Raw genomic sequence first — 16,257 nt, 5'->3', positions numbered from 1 at the left:
GCTCCCTGGTGCACAGGCAGGTACAGCAGTGCTCTCTGCGTCGCACTTGGGATGTGTTTACCGTGTTCTGCAAAAAGGTTTGTGCAGAGCCTCAGTGTGAAGCCCTAGCATCTGATATCAGAGAGACAGGTATTAAGCACTTTACAAGGGCAAGCATTTTCAGATGTGCTGTTTGAAGCATACTAGGAAATGTGTCCCTCAACACAATCTAGTGCTGTTCAGCAAGTGCTGTAAATGCCATCGAGGCCCCTGTCCCCAGCAGGGTCAGTGCTGATTCACTCCTGCCCCCAGTGCCTGTGGCTGCCTGGTTTTGTGACTCAATGTGCAACATTATCCTTAGTGAAAAGGGCAGCAGAGAGATGCGGCAGGGAGCGGCTAGCGTGGGAGGACTGGGCTTGCCCCATTTGGCTGCAGCCTGGATTAGAACAACATAAACAACATAAAATGTTTATCTCACTTTTTTTTGGACTGGAGAGGGATCAACCTAGTGGTGCAGCCTTGCTGCTTTGCAGTGTTTTCTTTCTGGTGTGATTCAGAGGGACATCAGGTATGTCTGCTTGTAGCCTCCTGCCCTTTTTCCCTGTTGCCCTTGGAAGAATTGAGGTCTTTGGCGACGGTGGGGAAAGGGCTGAGTGAAGGAGCCAGGCCTGGGAGGGCAGGGAGCTGCGTTCTGTGCTCTCAGTTACAAACCGGGCAGGAATGCAGCCAGCGAGGGCGTGAGCTCAGTGCATGGGAGGCAGGAAGAGCAGTCGCTCCCTTCCGTCTCCATCTACCTCTCCGAGCTGGGCCCTGTCCTTCCCCCACCCCTCTGATTATTCATTAACTACGGTCCAGGAAGTGCTTTGCAAATGGTGAGAATTAAGCCCTCGGCTTGAGGCCTGAGGTTTACCTGACCTGGAGCTACCTTCTTCTTATTCCGCCCGGGAGCAGGCGGGGTCGGGGCTTCGCCCGTGCGGCTCGGGCTCAGGTGAGTCACGGGCGGTGCTGCACCGCCAGCGCTGCCGGCTGCTGCTCCCGCCATGGGCATCCAGCGCTGCCAGCCCACCTCTCCTCTACCAAGGCCTTTGATCTCTCTCCCGAATCCGTCTCAAGAGCCTTTCTTGGTAATTCCAATATTGCTTTATTTTCTTTAGTAGGACCCCCTTGGTTGAGGGCTGTGGTGCTTCCTCCACCAGCTCCTGTCAGCCCTCCATCAGTGGGGATCTGAGAGACAAGACCCCGATGCCATCCCGTGGGTGAGTGCTGTGAATGCTAGTTAGGGCAAGAAAACAAGAGCTGTTGGTGAGAAAAGTACGAATATCAGCAGTAGGAATCAGGCACAGAAGGGAAAAACGGGAAAACCCCCCACTTTCTGATAGGAGCTGCCTATTTGGTAGGGGTAGCCAGAGGATCGGAGCTCGCTGTGCTTTACACTGTTACTGTTGCTCCCTCTCACTTTGATAAGGAGCAAGCAGGGTTCGTGCTGCCCAGTCCGCTGCAGTTCCTCTGCCACCCTGCATCTGCAGCATCTCTGAATGGTTTTGCAGAGAAAGATGTCAGCTGCCTGGCCTTTTAAATCCTGGTTCTTCCTTTATTTGCTGCAGCCTTTCTAGCCCTTTATGGAACAGAGAGCGGGATGTACAGTCCTCAGAGTCAGTCCAAACAGGCACCCTGCTCTGGAGACTGCCGTGGCAGGGTGTCAGGAAACAGGATTTGCTCTGGCATTACTCTCTGGTAAGAGCTGGGGCAACCACAGTGGTCCAGCACTATGCTGGAGCCCCGTGGCCTGATGGAGAGCGTGTGGCTTTGGCAAGTCAGGCAGACAGTCCATCTGCCCATTCCCAGGCAGCCTTTGCTCTGCACTAATGACTGAGCTACAACGGAGTTCTGTACAGAACAGCAAAACCTCCTGTCTGAAATCATCTCAGTGCTGAGATTTAGAAGTAACAAATGCAATGCTCATTCCCAAAAAGGGCTCCAAATTGTCTCCCCCAAAACGTGAGGGAAGCATGGAATGATAAAGTTATCTGAGCAAGAGGATACACAGTATAATGGGGAAAGCAATGAATGTGATACTAAAGAAAGTGCCAGCACCTGCTTTTGTAAAGGCAGATATGGTCCTGTAAAATGGGAGGGTTTTAAGGGACTTAGCAATCTTGTGGATAAGGCAGGTCTGGCCAGTACAGTTTGCTTGGATTTGAAGAATTTGACAAGATTTTCTCATCAAAGTCTTTAAATAAGGCTGAAATAATGGCATTAGAAAAAAAAAAAAAGAGTAGTAAATGGAAGGTGGGAATTTACATCCCATTTTTACAGCAAAGGGAAGTCATCAGTGGTCACAGATCACAGGGGCCTAATCTGAAATACACGCTGCTCAGTATATTCCCAAATGGCCTAAGAATACAGCTTGTTGAGGTGAGAAAACTGGATGATGGTAGAAAGTTATTCAGGATAATCGGGTGGGAGTTGACTTGTGAATAATTTCAGAAAGACCTAATGGCAGCGAATGAGTGGGCAGCAGAACAGCAGATGAAAAGGCTTATGTAAAACAATGTTCATACAGAAAAATAATAAAAAATTTGCATATAAAACAATGACTGTGAACTAACTGTAACCTCTCTGGAGTGACACTTTGATTACTGAAGGCCATGCAATTGTTAGCTTAATGCTTGGTTGTGGTGAACATCAGAAATCATCACTGTCCATGACTCACCAGCATTTTGAACACCACAGTTCTGTGCCCACCCTCAGTCTTATCTCCAAATCCAGATGCCAGAATTGGGAATATCTCTGAGAGAGACAGCAGGGGTGGTCAGAGGTGTAGAATAGTTCTGTACAAAAAGAACCCCTTAATAGGGCTGGAGTCTTCAGCCTGGCAAAGGGTTGAGGATGGATATGAATGTTTCAGGTCTGTTACCACAAGCAGCTTGGAGCAGGGAGGGGAGAAACAGGAATCACCCACTGATTTTCCTTTCTTTACAACAACCAGGTGTTAAAAAAGAGGCAGGGAGCAGGTTATAAGCGAGTCAAAGGAGGGGGTGTTCCTGTAACTGAGCAATGGAATTCTTTGTGAAAGGATGCAAAATTTATTATGCATTTGACGGTTGACTACAAGTCAAAAAAAAAAAAGTTGACTACGAGCTAACAGAGGCTTAGGAAGTACAAGGGCAGAACAAACTCTACACATAATCTTTCTCTCTGCCCTTCCTTTGACCACCATTGTGACCTCTGGCTTGCCTAGTCCCACCCCCTGCTCGCAGCAGAGCTCACCCAAAAACTAGCTCATGTGGCCCAGGGCCTTGTTCTGGTGAGTCCTGATACCTGCCATGGTGGAGGTTCCTCAGCTGTTCTGGGGACCTGTGGCAAGTGCTGAACCCCCCCTTGGTGGGGAGCACTTGTGCAGTTTTCCCTGGTACCTAATCAGAATCTCCCTTGCTGCAAGTGATGCCTGTTGCCTCTTTTCCTTTTGTTGTGTCCCACAAAAAAGAACATGACTCATCATCTCTAAACCCCCACAGCCCCTTTTAGGTAGTCTCAGACAAGTGTTAAATCTCTCCTTAACCATCTTTTCTTCAAGCTGAATAAACTCAGCTTGCTCTCTGCTATGCTCCAGGCTCTTCACTGCATTCTTGGCATTATGCTGGATCCTTTCCAGTTTCTCAGGGCCTTTTTTTCTTGCAGCAATCCAGATGTGTGTCTTTTAATTAGCTATTTCATTTATCTTCTGCTGTAAATTTGTTACCGCTCTAGCTGTGGCCTGGTTCCATGAGGGATTTACAAGATGAGGTTCTAACACCTGTGTTGTACTGAAAGCCAAACAGTGTAGGAGTAGTCTCTTTGCTGAAATCTCTTGACCTCTTAATTATATTAAAAAAGTGTTTTAGTTGCTCAATTATAGTCTTATTATATTTAGTGGCTCAGCTGTTCCATGCTGCAGTCATTTAGGAGAGTGACCTCGAAGATACCAACTGATGGCTTCTCTACAGTGACATTTCCCTCCCTTACTGGTAGTTTTTAATTAGATTAATTAATTGGCCCAGATCAAAGACATCAAGGCAGCTGCATGCATCCACTCCTTTCCTAAAATGAAAGCAAGCAGAAGCACAAACTCATCTGTAAATTATGTGATATGGGATTTGTGTCCACAAAAATACTGGCAAGAGATTACACCACACCCTGTGGCTTGTCCTTCTGGAGGATGCTGAGTTACACAGGATAAGTGCACTCTCGCCCTTTCTTATTCTGCTCTGGGCTCTTTGCTACATTGTTCTTTCCCTGTTCCTTTGTGTCCAACTGATGTTCAGTTCCTCAGACAGGTTTTCTCCTTCAGTCAGTGTAGGGTGCAGGGTTGCCTAAGTTTTGGGTTTCTTCTGCCTTGGCTTCATATTGACTCAGCATACTCTAATGTTCTTTTGATATCAGGAATTATTTTTTGGGACTTCTCCCTGGAAGTTCCTGCCTTTTCTCCCTTAGCTATAAACAGCACTTGTTTCCTGTTCCTGCTAAACTGATTTAGGTGCCGTCTTTCAGATGCAACTTCTACAACTTCCTGCAGAAGTTGTTCCCTTGAGTTGGTCCTGTGCGTTTAAAATCTCCTTGGTTTTTGATATCAGTTCTAGGTCAGTACCTCTGGCTGCCTGTGGCTCACCCCACCCCAGCTCACCATGTGCATGAAACCAGAAGCATTTCTAAGGAAGCTGTTGTAGGTGCCTGTGTTGCCTTTCTAGCAATGAAGTTTAGCTTCCCACTCGTCTCTCCTGCACTTCCCTTTGTTGCTGGTTTCTGTCTTGGCCATGACTTTTTGTCTAGGTCTTAGCTAGCAGCCTGTTCATCTTTTTGCAGGATTTCCCAGTCTGGTGTGTGGGGAAATCTGCAGCTGCTGCTACTTGAAATGAGCAAGGCTCTTGCTGTTGCTGCTGCCCACACCACAGAGGGTAGCTGAGATGGCCCCAGGGAAAAGTCAGGCTCCTTTGCCAGATGCATTGCACTCTTAGTCCACTGCTCACTCTTTCACCAGACCTGCAGACCTGGAAACCAGTGTTGTGGGCAGGGCAGTCGTGAGCCACAGCTGGAAGCAGCTGGGTGACTGGAATGGTTTTCCTTCTTTGTGTACCTGGTTGTCCATGTTGTCAGCTTTGGCCTCAGTATGGGGTGCTGGGGTTTTGAAGGTCCTCGGTTCAGCTCCCTCGGTGCTGTGTGGGCTCCCTGTAGGTGTTAGCTGTTTGTCCTGGTCTCTGCCTGCCTTCCTGGGCAGCTTCACCACCCTCTCCCAACCTCCCCATCCCTTTTGAGCTACCGCTGCCTGTGTCAGTCCCATCCCATGACCGGCTGGTTTCAGGCAGGCACTGCTGTGCTCAGAGCACTAGCCCGGACCTTGAAGCCTGCAGCTCACACAGATTCCCCCTTGTGCCTGTACAGAGCACGCAGGACATTTGAATCCATTTATGTTGCTCATTGGCCTTTTGGAGAAAAAGGGGAACAGAGGACGTGCAAAACTGAGTTTTGTGAACACGGCCAGAACCCCAGATGCATGCAAAGGGTCGGCCCTTGTGTGCTGAAGACAGAGACCCAAAAATAATAGGGGCTATGGGGAGGGAAGACGCAAAAGGAGAAGCAGAAGTGTATGCAAAGCAGCTCGGGGCTGCAGAGTGGATGGCTCAGAGCGCTTCCTGTTCCCGGAGCCGCGCGTGCCCCGCTGTGTACGGGCTCGCACCTGCCCGTGCCCAGCAGCACCGCGCAGCGGGCCAGAGATCAAGGCACCTGGCCAGGAAAAGGGGGATGGAGAGGGTCTGAATGGACTGACAGTAGACTCCAGGAGAGATACATGGCCAGCCCCCAAGAGGCGCAGGAACAGTTTGGCATTAGGTGCCCCGGCACAGACCTCCAACTTCCCTTTCCTTTCCAGCGCAAACTGATTTTTCCTCTGTGTTTTTTGGGTTGCTTTAGTGGCAGCCACTTGGCCACGTCTTCTTTCTCCTTCCACAATGGTGAGGTAAGATGGTCTGAAAGGTCTGTGTGTGTAAGGAATGGGACCAGGCAAGTAGGATGGATCAGGGCAGAGATGGCCCTGGAAGCTTTATCTCTAATGGGAACCATCCTTAGGCTGGGGGAGGCATCGGGCAGGAAGGGATGCTGCTGCTGGTTTTCACCTAGGGACCAGGGACCATTCTTCATTCTACAAATCTCCACAATAGTCTGTTTTATTCACTTGGTCCTGCTTTTGTTTTCTCTGCTAGGTGGTTTCACCGTGACCTGAGTGGGCTGGAAGCCGAAGCCTTACTGAAGGGACGAGGTGTCCATGGGAGCTTCCTGGCCAGACCCAGTCGGAGGAATCAGGGGGATTTTTCTCTTTCAGTCCGGTAAGTAACTTGGACCCCAGCTTCTGTCTTTGCAGTGTTCCATACACAGATTGCCTAGATCCTCACATGTCCTGTGGCATCTTCTTCATCCTGTCTCCATTCCTTTGAGTTCTTTTCAAGCTGTAAAACAACCTCGGCTTCCCAGCATCTTCTAGAGTCTCCCTCAAGTTGCCCAAGGAGCTTCTCTTTCCAGTCATCTCCATTCAGTGGGATGGTTTGCTCTGGTTCCATGGTGGGAGGTAGTGCAGGATGCTTTTCTGCCCCTTTTCCGCCCCTTTTCCATCCACCTCGTTGGACTGCCCCGTGCTTTATTCCACAGGGTTGGTGATCAGGTGACCCACATCCGCATCCAGAACACTGGGGATTTCTATGACCTCTATGGAGGGGAGAAGTTTGCCACCTTGTCGGAACTGGTGGAGTACTACACACAGCAACAGGGCTCGCTGCAGGACAAAGATGGCACCATCATCGACTTGCGATACCCGCTCAACTGTTCTGACCCCACGACAGAGAGGTACAGGGACAGCAAGGCAGCTGCTGTGTCTGTGATGACACCTTTCCTGGCCTCCTTTCTGTCCTGCCTGCATCCCCAGAGCAAACCCTGCAACAAGTGCCTCCTGCCTTTCTTCACCTCTGATGAGTCCAGGGGGGCAGCATCCCCAGGTGTAGTCGTGCATACCTTGATCCATCACGGCAGCCCTAACAGGGCTCTATTTTTACTTCTGGTTTCTGGTTGCCTTTGCTATTTATATGCTGTTTCTGAAAGAAAGGCTGTGGTGTCCTCTGTGGGTCTGTGGTGGTCTGGGGAGGGACACGCTGTGTGGAAGCCCTCAGTCTTGCCCCAGACCTCCTTGGTGATTGTAGGCCTGAGTGACTCACGTAGCTGAGAGCAGGACTGTGCTCCCTGCTATTCCTGGCCTGCTTAGTCTCCTTCCTGTCCCCGCTTTGCATGTGTCTGTGACACCAAGTTCCTAAATCAAATCAGGTGGTTTTGCCCTTGCGTTTTGCCCTTTGATGCAGCTCGGGGGAGCTGTCATGCCCTGCTCTGGGGTAGACAAATCCTTGCGCAGGTCCTCCGTGGGCACCTGGAGGCAGGGAGCAGAGATGCCCCGGGCTGAAACATCAGGGTGCACCCCAGCTTGCTCTGCAGTGGGGTCAGGCTGCAGAGGGGGCAGGTCTGCTGCTGGCTGTCCTCTCCTGTCAAGGCCATTGCGTCGTGGCCCTGCAGTTTCCTCCCTTCCTTCTGCGGTTGGAAACTTACCCCCTCCCCCCTCGGGCTCTTACGAAAGCTCCTCTCACTCTCTCCCCAAGTGATTTTCCGTCACGTGGCTTTGAAGAGCTGGGCTTTGCTGCGGGAGGGAGGAATGGGACCCATTAACCCCCTCCTACCTGCGGAGGGGAGGCTGGCAGACCTCTTTGATGAGCAGGAGGTGCCAATCGATCCCAAGGTGGCATCTGGGCATGTGGTGGTTGAACAATTCTCTGAGAGGAGGTTCAGAAATTAATGACAACTGTGCCCTAAGGGTCACCAGCGGCTTCTTGCAGTGTGTGAGGTGAGGGTCAACCCTCAAAAGTTACCTGCTGAGGCCAATAACTGTGTGGACCTCTTGCTGTACGTGGAGCAACCCCTTGCTCTGACCAGATGCACGGGAGAACGAATGAATGTCCCAGCTGCCTTTGTGACTGGGCTGTGGCCTGCTGAACTCCATCTCAGTTCCTGGGAATGAATAGCCCCCTAACAATGTGAAGTTCACCAGTACCACCCCAGGCCTTCTCTGTTAGCCGCTCCATGGGAAGTAAATCCGTTCCCATGTCCCCATGGCAAGGCAGGGAACAGCTTGGTCAAATGGGGATGCTCCTGACCTTGTGCTAGGAGAGAAGGAGCTGCTGAGTGTTTGCATTGAGGACAGGAATGTGCACATGGATCAGCTCCTGGTGCTCACTGCTGTGGCCAGGGTGATTACTGCAGTGTGATGTGCCTAGAGAATGGGAATTATCCGTTGAGTGAAGAAGTGACTGAGTTTCAGAATGAGGAGTTGGAATTGTTCTTCACTGGATCTGATCTCAACACAACCATCTGGGTGCTGCTAAATCTGATGGGAGAGTTTCTGACTCAGTGGGAGCTTATTTTTGTGTCCCCGGTGTTTGAGTTTCCAGAGCCCCTTGCAGCAGTAAGGCAACAATCCCAGTAATACCGTGAGGTGCTGAAACACTCAGACTACACTCTCCCAACTGGAGTTCCAGGCAGAAAGTATCACTTACCTGTGCCTCTGTGTGTGTCACACAATGGATCACACTTGGTGCTTTCTCAGTATGTCCTCTGGTACCAGCTTTCTGCTCCCTAGATCCCTTCTGTCTCCACCTCATCCCTTGCACTTTTCTCTTCTGGCCGTCTCTCCATATTCTGTCTCATCTGCTTTTCCCAAGACCCTGCTCCTCCTTCCCTCTCTCATTCCTTCCTCTGTCTCCCCTTTCATTTCTTCCTCACCCTTCCCCAGTGTTGCTGTTCTTCACTCATCAGCTCAAGGGCATCCACTTCCTGCAGCTCCACCTCTTTTCTGACCCTCTCTTGCTCTTTCTTAGGTGGTACCATGGGCATCTGTCAGGCCCTGCAGCTGAGGCACTGCTCCAGGCCAAAGCCACCCCTTGGACCTTCTTGGTGCGGGAGAGCCTCAGCAAACCTGGGGACTTTGTCCTGTCTGTCCTCACTGACCAGCCTAAACCCGGGTCCGATGCTGCAGCTGGGGCAACCGGTGCCTCTGGGAGCCGCCTCAAAGTGACACACATCAAGATCATGTGTGAGGTGAGCGGTGCGAGGGCAGGAGAGGCAGTGTCCCATGGATGGTACCAAAATGGCTGTCACAATTTCTCCTGTTTCTTTCATGTGGGATGAGGGGATTCCAAGGAGAGAATGCAGCTGACCTTAGGTGAGATTGGAGGGCCATACACCTTCTCTGGGGTTGATCCACTGAGAGCACTGTGCCATGAGCTCCATGTGCTCAGGGCAAACCCCTCTGACCTCCCTGCCAGAGGAAATGCTTTCCTGCGTGGTGCAGGGTGGTGCCTATGGATCTGCACCCCAGCACTGCCTTTTTCCTGAGCATCATCAGCTTTGGCTGTGGGACAGGTGGAGAGAATGGGGGCTGTGCAGCCTGGAGAAAGCTCTGGGGAGGTCTTACAGCACCTTCCAGTACCTAAAGGAGTTCATGAGAAAGCTGGAGAGGGACTTTTTACAAGGGCACGGAGTGATGGAGCAAGGGGGAATGCCTACAAACTGGAAGAGGGCAGGTTTAGATGGGATATTAGGAAAAAACACCTACTATGAGGTTGGTGAGGCACTGGCACAGGTTTCCCAGAGAAACTGTGGATGCCCCATTCCTGGAAGTGTTTGGGGCGAGGCTAGAGGGGGCTCTGGGCAACACAGTCTAGTGGCAGGTGTCCCTGCCCATGGCAGGGGGTTTGGAATTAGCTGCCCTTTATGATACCTTCCAACCCAAACTATTCCATGGTTCTGTTTTGAGTGAGACATTACACATTCTTCCTCTGTTTAGAACGGACGCTACACAGTTGGAGGTGCTGAGATGTTTGACAGCTTGGCAGATCTGGTGGAGCACTTCAAGAAGATTGGAATTGAGGAGATGTCTGGTTCCTTTGTGTACCTGAAGCAGGTAAGTCAAATTTCCTGGTTTTGGGGCGCCCTTTGGAGGGACTGGTTTGCTGTTTGTTTCTGGTTTATGTCCTTTTCCTTCTTTTTGCCACGGTGCACAGAGGACACTTTGCTCTCCAACAGCATCTCTCTCACTCTCTCTCTCACCTAATGTGTTTTCCCATCCCCAGCCCTACTATGCTACGAGGGTGAATGCTGCTGACATTGAGAACAGAGTGCAGGAACTGAACAAGAAGACAAGTCTGTGTGAGGAGACGTCCAAGGCTGGATTCTGGGAGGAATTTGATGTAAGAAACTGCTGGGGGGCTTTATTTGGCTTGTTGGGAATTCTACAAGCACCACCTCATTCTACATCCTCAATTTCTTCCTGAATCTTGTCAAATTTCATCCAAATTTCTTGTGTGTCTTGTCAATTTATTTCTGAAAGAAGTCTCTATTTAGAACCAGTTCCCCTGGGGAATGAGTCTCATCTTTTAGCAAGTCCAGTGAGGTAGAAATGTGCTTTTGTATGCTTGGGAGAGTGAGTCACCAAGACAGTAAAGGCACAAACCTCTGACTTCTCAAGTCTAGGTTTGGTTTTCATTTCTCTGCTCCCCCACAGCATGCCCATGTGTCATCAGAGCCACCATTGTGCCTCCTAGTGCCCATCTCCCCTGTCATACATTGTGACCTTGCCATGACTATTCTTTCTTCTGCTCTCAGAGCCTGCAAAAACAGGAAGCCAAGCACCTGTTTGACCGTCATGAGGGCCAGAGACCCGAAAATAAGAGCAAGAACCGATACAAGAACATACTGCCTTGTGAGTCTTGCTTCTCCACTATAAAACAAACCAAATGCACACAGACAGGCAATGAGGAGCTGTCCAAGCCATCCCTGCCTCAGCCCACTCTGTCTTCCAGAGCAGGTTACAAGGTGTATGGCACTGAGGATTTAAGAGCTGACGAGGGAGGTCACAGTTGTTTCCTGTCCTTGAGGAAAGGAGGGAGGGTTATTAGGTTCTGAGGTCCATCACAGAGACAGAGAGATGGGTGGACAGAGTGAGGTTGGTCTGAACCCTGAGAGGGAGAGCAGAGGATATGGGGCATGCACTGGGAACCAGGACTGGGGTGGCACCTGGCAGTGAGGGAGCTCCGTGTGCCTGTGCTTGGAGTGTCTCACTGCACTGTTCCTTCTTCCACTGCACCCCCAGTTGATCACTCCAGAGTTATCCTCCAGGGAAGGGACCCAAATATACCTGGATCTGACTACATCAATGCCAACTATGTCAAGGTGAGGTTCCTGAAAGATGGCCGTGTGCCCAAAGCAGGGGAAGGCCTGCCTGCACCTGCAGCCCTCCTGACTCTCCCTTTTCTGTGCTCAGAACACCCTGGTCAGCCCAGATGAGTGCACCAAGACCTACATCGCCAGCCAGGGCTGCCTGGATGCCACAGTCAATGACTTGTGGCAAATGGTGTGGCAGGAGAACACGCGCATTATTGTGATGACAACACGGGAGGTGGAAAAAGGCCGGGTAAGTAGCAGTCTGGAGGGTCTCTTTTCCCTTTCAACCATTGCTCTGCTTTTTCTCTCTTTCCTGCCTTCTGCCCATCCTCACCTTGCCCTCTCTGCCCACACAGAACAAATGTGTGCCTTACTGGCCAGAGCTGGGCAGCACGAAGGAGTACGGCCCCTACCTTGTGCAGAACACTGGGGAGCACGATGCCCTGGAGTACAAACTGCGGCACCTCTGCGTGTGCCCCAAGGATAATGTGAGTGTGTCTGACCAAGGGCTGCCCTCCAGCCCCTGGGCCTAACAGCCACCATACTCCTAAACCTGGCAACTGCTGGCTGCTGTGATGGTGCTGCTGTTTTATCATTCCTGGGGCTGCTGTTCCCACCTGGCTGGGGCTGGAATCACACTGGTGGAACCACTAAGAAGTGAGCAGGAGACAGAGATTCTCTCTGGCTTCAGACTCACCTTTCCCTGGGACAGAGGCCAGGGACAGGGCTGGGCTCCGGTTTTACCAGTGGGATGCTTTGCTATTCTCAGGGCAAGGCTGTGCGTGAGATCTGGCAGTACCAGTACCTGAGCTGGCCTGACCATGGTGTGCCCAGTGAGCCGGGAGGAGTCCTCAGCTTCCTCGACCAGATAAACCAGAAGCAAGAGAGCATCCCCAACGCAGGGCCTATTCTGGTACACTGCAGGTTAGTACAGAGGCTGGAGCTGGAAGCATCCCCCATCCTTAAACTAGGGAGAGATACAGAAAGTCTGTTCTGCTGCTTCCAGCTGTACCCCAGGACTTGTGAGTGAAGCATATGCCAGTCCCAATATTTGCCTTTTTTCGTCTTTGATGTCCCTCACCAAACTCTCTACCCATTGAACCTGTGACTCTTTTGTGGCATTGCTGAACAGCTGCTGCAAGAGCCACATGCTTCCCCAGAAGCAGCTGCATTTATTTCAGGAGCTGTCTTGCTCTGACCTCTGCCTGTCCTCTTCTTGCAGTGCTGGGATTGGCCGCACTGGGACTATCATCGTCATTGATATGATCGTGGAAATGATCTCCACCAAGGGTAAGAGGACCCCAAAGGATCTCAGCATGAACTTGGATTACCCAGTAGGGCTTTGCCTTCAAGTTTAGCTGCAAAGGGGTGAAAACTATCAGGTATGAGAGGGAGAAGATCCTGCCATGGCCCTAAGAAAGTTGTTCTGCTGGATCTCTGTACCATATCCCTACTTATGGCTTCAGCCTTCCCTGAGCTTTGGCTGTTCCTCCAAGGCCAAACTTGAAAGATACTGAGCAGGGGGAGAGATAGGAGGTCCATACAGGAATAAAAGAGTATGGAAGGAAGTGGAAACTTCTTGACTGTCCTCCACTATGGCTGCCTTTGGTAGAGCACTGGGAGAGGGGGCAGTGAACATGTCTGTAAGCTTTTCTGATGCTCCTTGCTAGGGCTGGACTGTGACATTGACATCCAGAAGACCATCCAGATGGTGAGGGCCCAGCGGTCCGGGATGGTGCAGACGGAGGCCCAGTACAAGTTCATCTACATGGCCATCTGCCAGTTCATAGAGGCAACCAAGAAAAAGCTGGAAGTTATCCAGGTGAGAGAAAAGGGGCTCTACTGCCCTGTGAGCCTAAGCCCTGCATGGTGCTGGCTCTGAGCCCAAGCGCTCTGTTTCACAAGCTTTAAGCTAACACTGAGACCTACAGAGACTGCAATAGTGCAGTAAGATCTGTGTCCCTGTTCCTCTCTTCTAAGACTTTTAAATTCAGGGGAGAAGTTTATTAGCAGCGCAAGTACCAATCCCTTCTGAACTGCTAAACAGCAGTTAAATTTTAATGCAGTTACCTCAACTATATTCTGAATAACATCACCAAGGGCTGTTTTGTTACAAACTTAGTTTAGGACAAGCAAAGACTTTCCTTTGCCTCTCCTTTTCTCTTTGTTTCACATCCCAGTTTTGCAGCTGCAAGATCTTTTCCTGCTATTTGATAAGTGGTGTCTCTTCTCTCTCCTTGTAGCGTCTGGCAGCATGCTGCAGATCCTGCTGTTTTAATATTCTTTAGCTGAAATTTGGCACTTCTGGGTGTTCTAGTGCCTCCAGAGATTTGTTGCCACACTTTTGCCTCCTATACCAGGCTGCATTTGCAGCTGCTGCTCACCTCTGGCACTGGCAGACAGTGTGCTGAGCCCAGGCACTTCAGCAATCCACCAACTTCCACTGAGATCCTGGCACAAAGTGGGGTTTAACAGCCAGAACTTTTCTATGGCGCCTCAAATACATCTCCCAGACCACACTCTAAGCCTGTTTTTTCTCTCCTGCAGTCTCAGAAGGGCAAGCCAAATGAGTGTGAGTACGGGAACATCGCCTACCCCCCTGCAGTGAGGAATGCACACCCCAAGGTTTCACGAAAACCCTCCAAGTAAGAGCTCACCTAAAGCAGAGGCCCAGCTCTGCCTGTCTCTGGCAAGTCTGCCTGCAGGCTTGGCTGGCTTTTCCTCTTCCTGACTTTTTCCCTGGTCTTACAGGCAGAAAGAGGAGTCAACAGTGTACGAGAACTTGGGGAAAAAGGAGGAGAAGGTGCGGAAACAACGCTCCTCAGAGAAGAAGCTGAAAGGCTCACTAAAGAAAAAATGATGATACATTGCAGGTAGCCCTACGGGGGCTTGAGCCCAGGCTGCAGAACTGGAGCTCACATCCCAGCTGGCCTGCCTCGCATTCCTTGCTCTTGGAGTGGAACGAAGCCTTCCCCCCTTCTCTTGTGTGCCAGCCTTCAGTGCTGTGAACCAGAGCGCTTTCCAGCTCAGCTGACCGACTCCACGGTGCAGGCGAGCAAAGTCTCTCGCTGCCCCTCATCATCTATTAGCAGGAAAAGGTCACAGAACCCCTCTCCTTGCTCCCTGAGCACCGGGGCCTCAGCTCACCTCTGCTGTGTCAGCTTCAGTGGAATTCAGAGGGAAGAGCTAAGGAAGGTCATCCCAGGAGCTACATCTCTGCCCACTGCTGTGGGTTAGAGTTTAGCCTGTCTGTGTTCCCTGAAGCCTCAGCTTTTCAAGTATGAAGGTTTTGGCCTGTTTCAGCTCAGCTCCTCTGCAATTCAACAGGAGACTTCCTCTTTCCTTAATACCAACCTTCTGCCCTCTTATCCTTTTGCTATCTTGTCCTTCACCTGGATGCTGTAAATATACGAGAATTTGATGCGATAGCCACATTTTCTTCTTTGTTTGTAAATAAACTTGTATTTGTTGACTACCAGGTGCCTAAAGGTTTTTTTCTCTATAGTTTCTCTGAGTATTAGCTGTACTCCTGATTTCACCTGCAGACCTCAAAGACTTGCAAGGATGGCTCCAGCTTAGTTGTCCTGATTTTCTGTTGCCTTCAGGCTTTTGAACAGAAGCTGTGACCAATTATGGTGTCTCCTTGCTGTGAGGCTCAAGTGTTGGTGGTCATCAGGGAAGTCTGAGCACGGGAAGTCAGGTGTGACAAACTCTGACACAGCTTTTGCACCTAAATTTGAACAAAGCCACAGCTGCTCTGACCTCATGCCAAGGCACTGTCACAGCAACAGTGCCGTTTCTAGCACCAGCCTGGTCCAAAGGCATCCAGAACCCCCTTCCACCACGATTTAAATACAGTACATTGTATCCTTGCTGTCATTTGATATGGCAAGAAAGTTGGCTGGAAGCATCACTTTGTGAGCAGACCCTCTTTCCATGTGCTGGACTTTAGCTTCCCTTAGCCTGTGAGCCCATAGGCCTGTGTGTGCATTTTCCAGCTGGCTTTGCAATGCCATTGCCACTAGAGGAAGAAACAGGAAAAGGGCAGTGAGGGAAATGAGGAGCAGAAGTAAAAATGGGTGGAGGGACATGTACTGTGTTTCATGATGCCAGATACTCTCGTTTAAGTAATGGGGGAGGAGCTGAAGTCCTAGTCTAAGGAAACACCTACCTTTGCCTTAGACCCCTGGTTAGCTTAAACTCTACCTGAAGCTTGAAAATGAAGACACCTTGTGGAACAAGCTCAGGTTACTGAGAACCTCATTTGTGTTCAAATTGCTCAGCTTAATGTGTCTGTAATGTCCAGTCTACAAAAAATTTAGACTGAACAAGAACTTCCCTGATTGCACATCAAGAAATACAGCACTGTCATAAGCAGTGAGCTCTTCTTTACACAGGATCTTTTACACACAAATACTTTGGGATGACTATTTGAGAATGCACTTTCAAAGCTGGTTCAAAGACTTTGTGCTTCCTTGATGTTGCAAGTCAAAACATGTAAGTATTAGTTATGGCTCTGATTGCTAGTAAGCTTTAAAGCAGGATTCCATAGATTATATCTGTTCCTTTAAACATCTTGGGCTTTGCTTCACCAGAGGAAGAAGTCCCTAAAGGCCCCTCTTCTTCCCTGGAGAGCTCAAGTTTGAGGTGTTTGTGAAAGAGATGGTTGGTTGTATATAGACACGGTCTCACGGATAGCTGTCGTGACTATCACAATCATGAAATAGCTGAGTTTAAAATCCTGGTGATAGGAGAAAAACTGTAAGTAAAGCTACTTCTCTGAACCTGGGCAGAGCAGACTTTAGGCTGCAGGGAAGCAGTAAAGTCCCCTGGGAACCTGCTTTAGAGGATAGTGGGGTACATGAAAGCTGCTCACTTTTTAAGGGCCTCCTTTCAAGAGCACAGGAGCAGGCAATTACAATGTGTCAGAAGTCTAGCCAGTGAGGCTGAGGGCTGGCTTGGCTGAGCAGGGATCTCCTTCTGCAACTTAGC

General features: G+C 50.2%; 1 protein-coding gene across 2 annotated transcripts; it reads left to right on the top strand.

The window, feature by feature from the left end:
- Positions 1-754: 754 nt before the first annotated feature.
- PTPN6 (protein tyrosine phosphatase non-receptor type 6) lies at positions 755-14,740 on the top strand. 2 transcript variants are annotated; one of them, XM_063394186.1, is made up of 16 exons: positions 755-967; positions 1,134-1,235; positions 6,216-6,338; positions 6,658-6,852; positions 8,922-9,141; positions 9,890-10,006; positions 10,176-10,292; positions 10,708-10,804; positions 11,195-11,274; positions 11,366-11,515; positions 11,622-11,753; positions 12,035-12,189; positions 12,488-12,555; positions 12,936-13,087; positions 13,813-13,910; positions 14,017-14,740. In XM_063394186.1, exons 2-16 carry the CDS (start codon positions 1,222-1,224, stop codon positions 14,123-14,125), a joined length of 1,827 nt encoding a protein of 608 aa, XP_063250256.1. In that variant the 5' UTR covers positions 755-967; positions 1,134-1,221; the 3' UTR covers positions 14,126-14,740. The 2 variants fall into 2 exon arrangements, with proteins under 2 accessions (XP_063250256.1, XP_063250258.1); XM_063394188.1 differs by lacking the exons at positions 755-967; positions 1,134-1,235 and adding an exon at positions 5,560-5,971.
- Positions 14,741-16,257: the final 1,517 nt, after the last annotated feature.

This window comes from Prinia subflava, chromosome 3 (assembly GCF_021018805.1).
Source record: "Prinia subflava isolate CZ2003 ecotype Zambia chromosome 3, Cam_Psub_1.2, whole genome shotgun sequence".
In the NCBI taxonomy this organism is placed as follows: Eukaryota; Metazoa; Chordata; class Aves; order Passeriformes; family Cisticolidae; genus Prinia; species Prinia subflava.
Note: the sequence above shows the minus strand (reverse complement) of the source record. Positions and strands in the feature narration are given on the sequence as shown.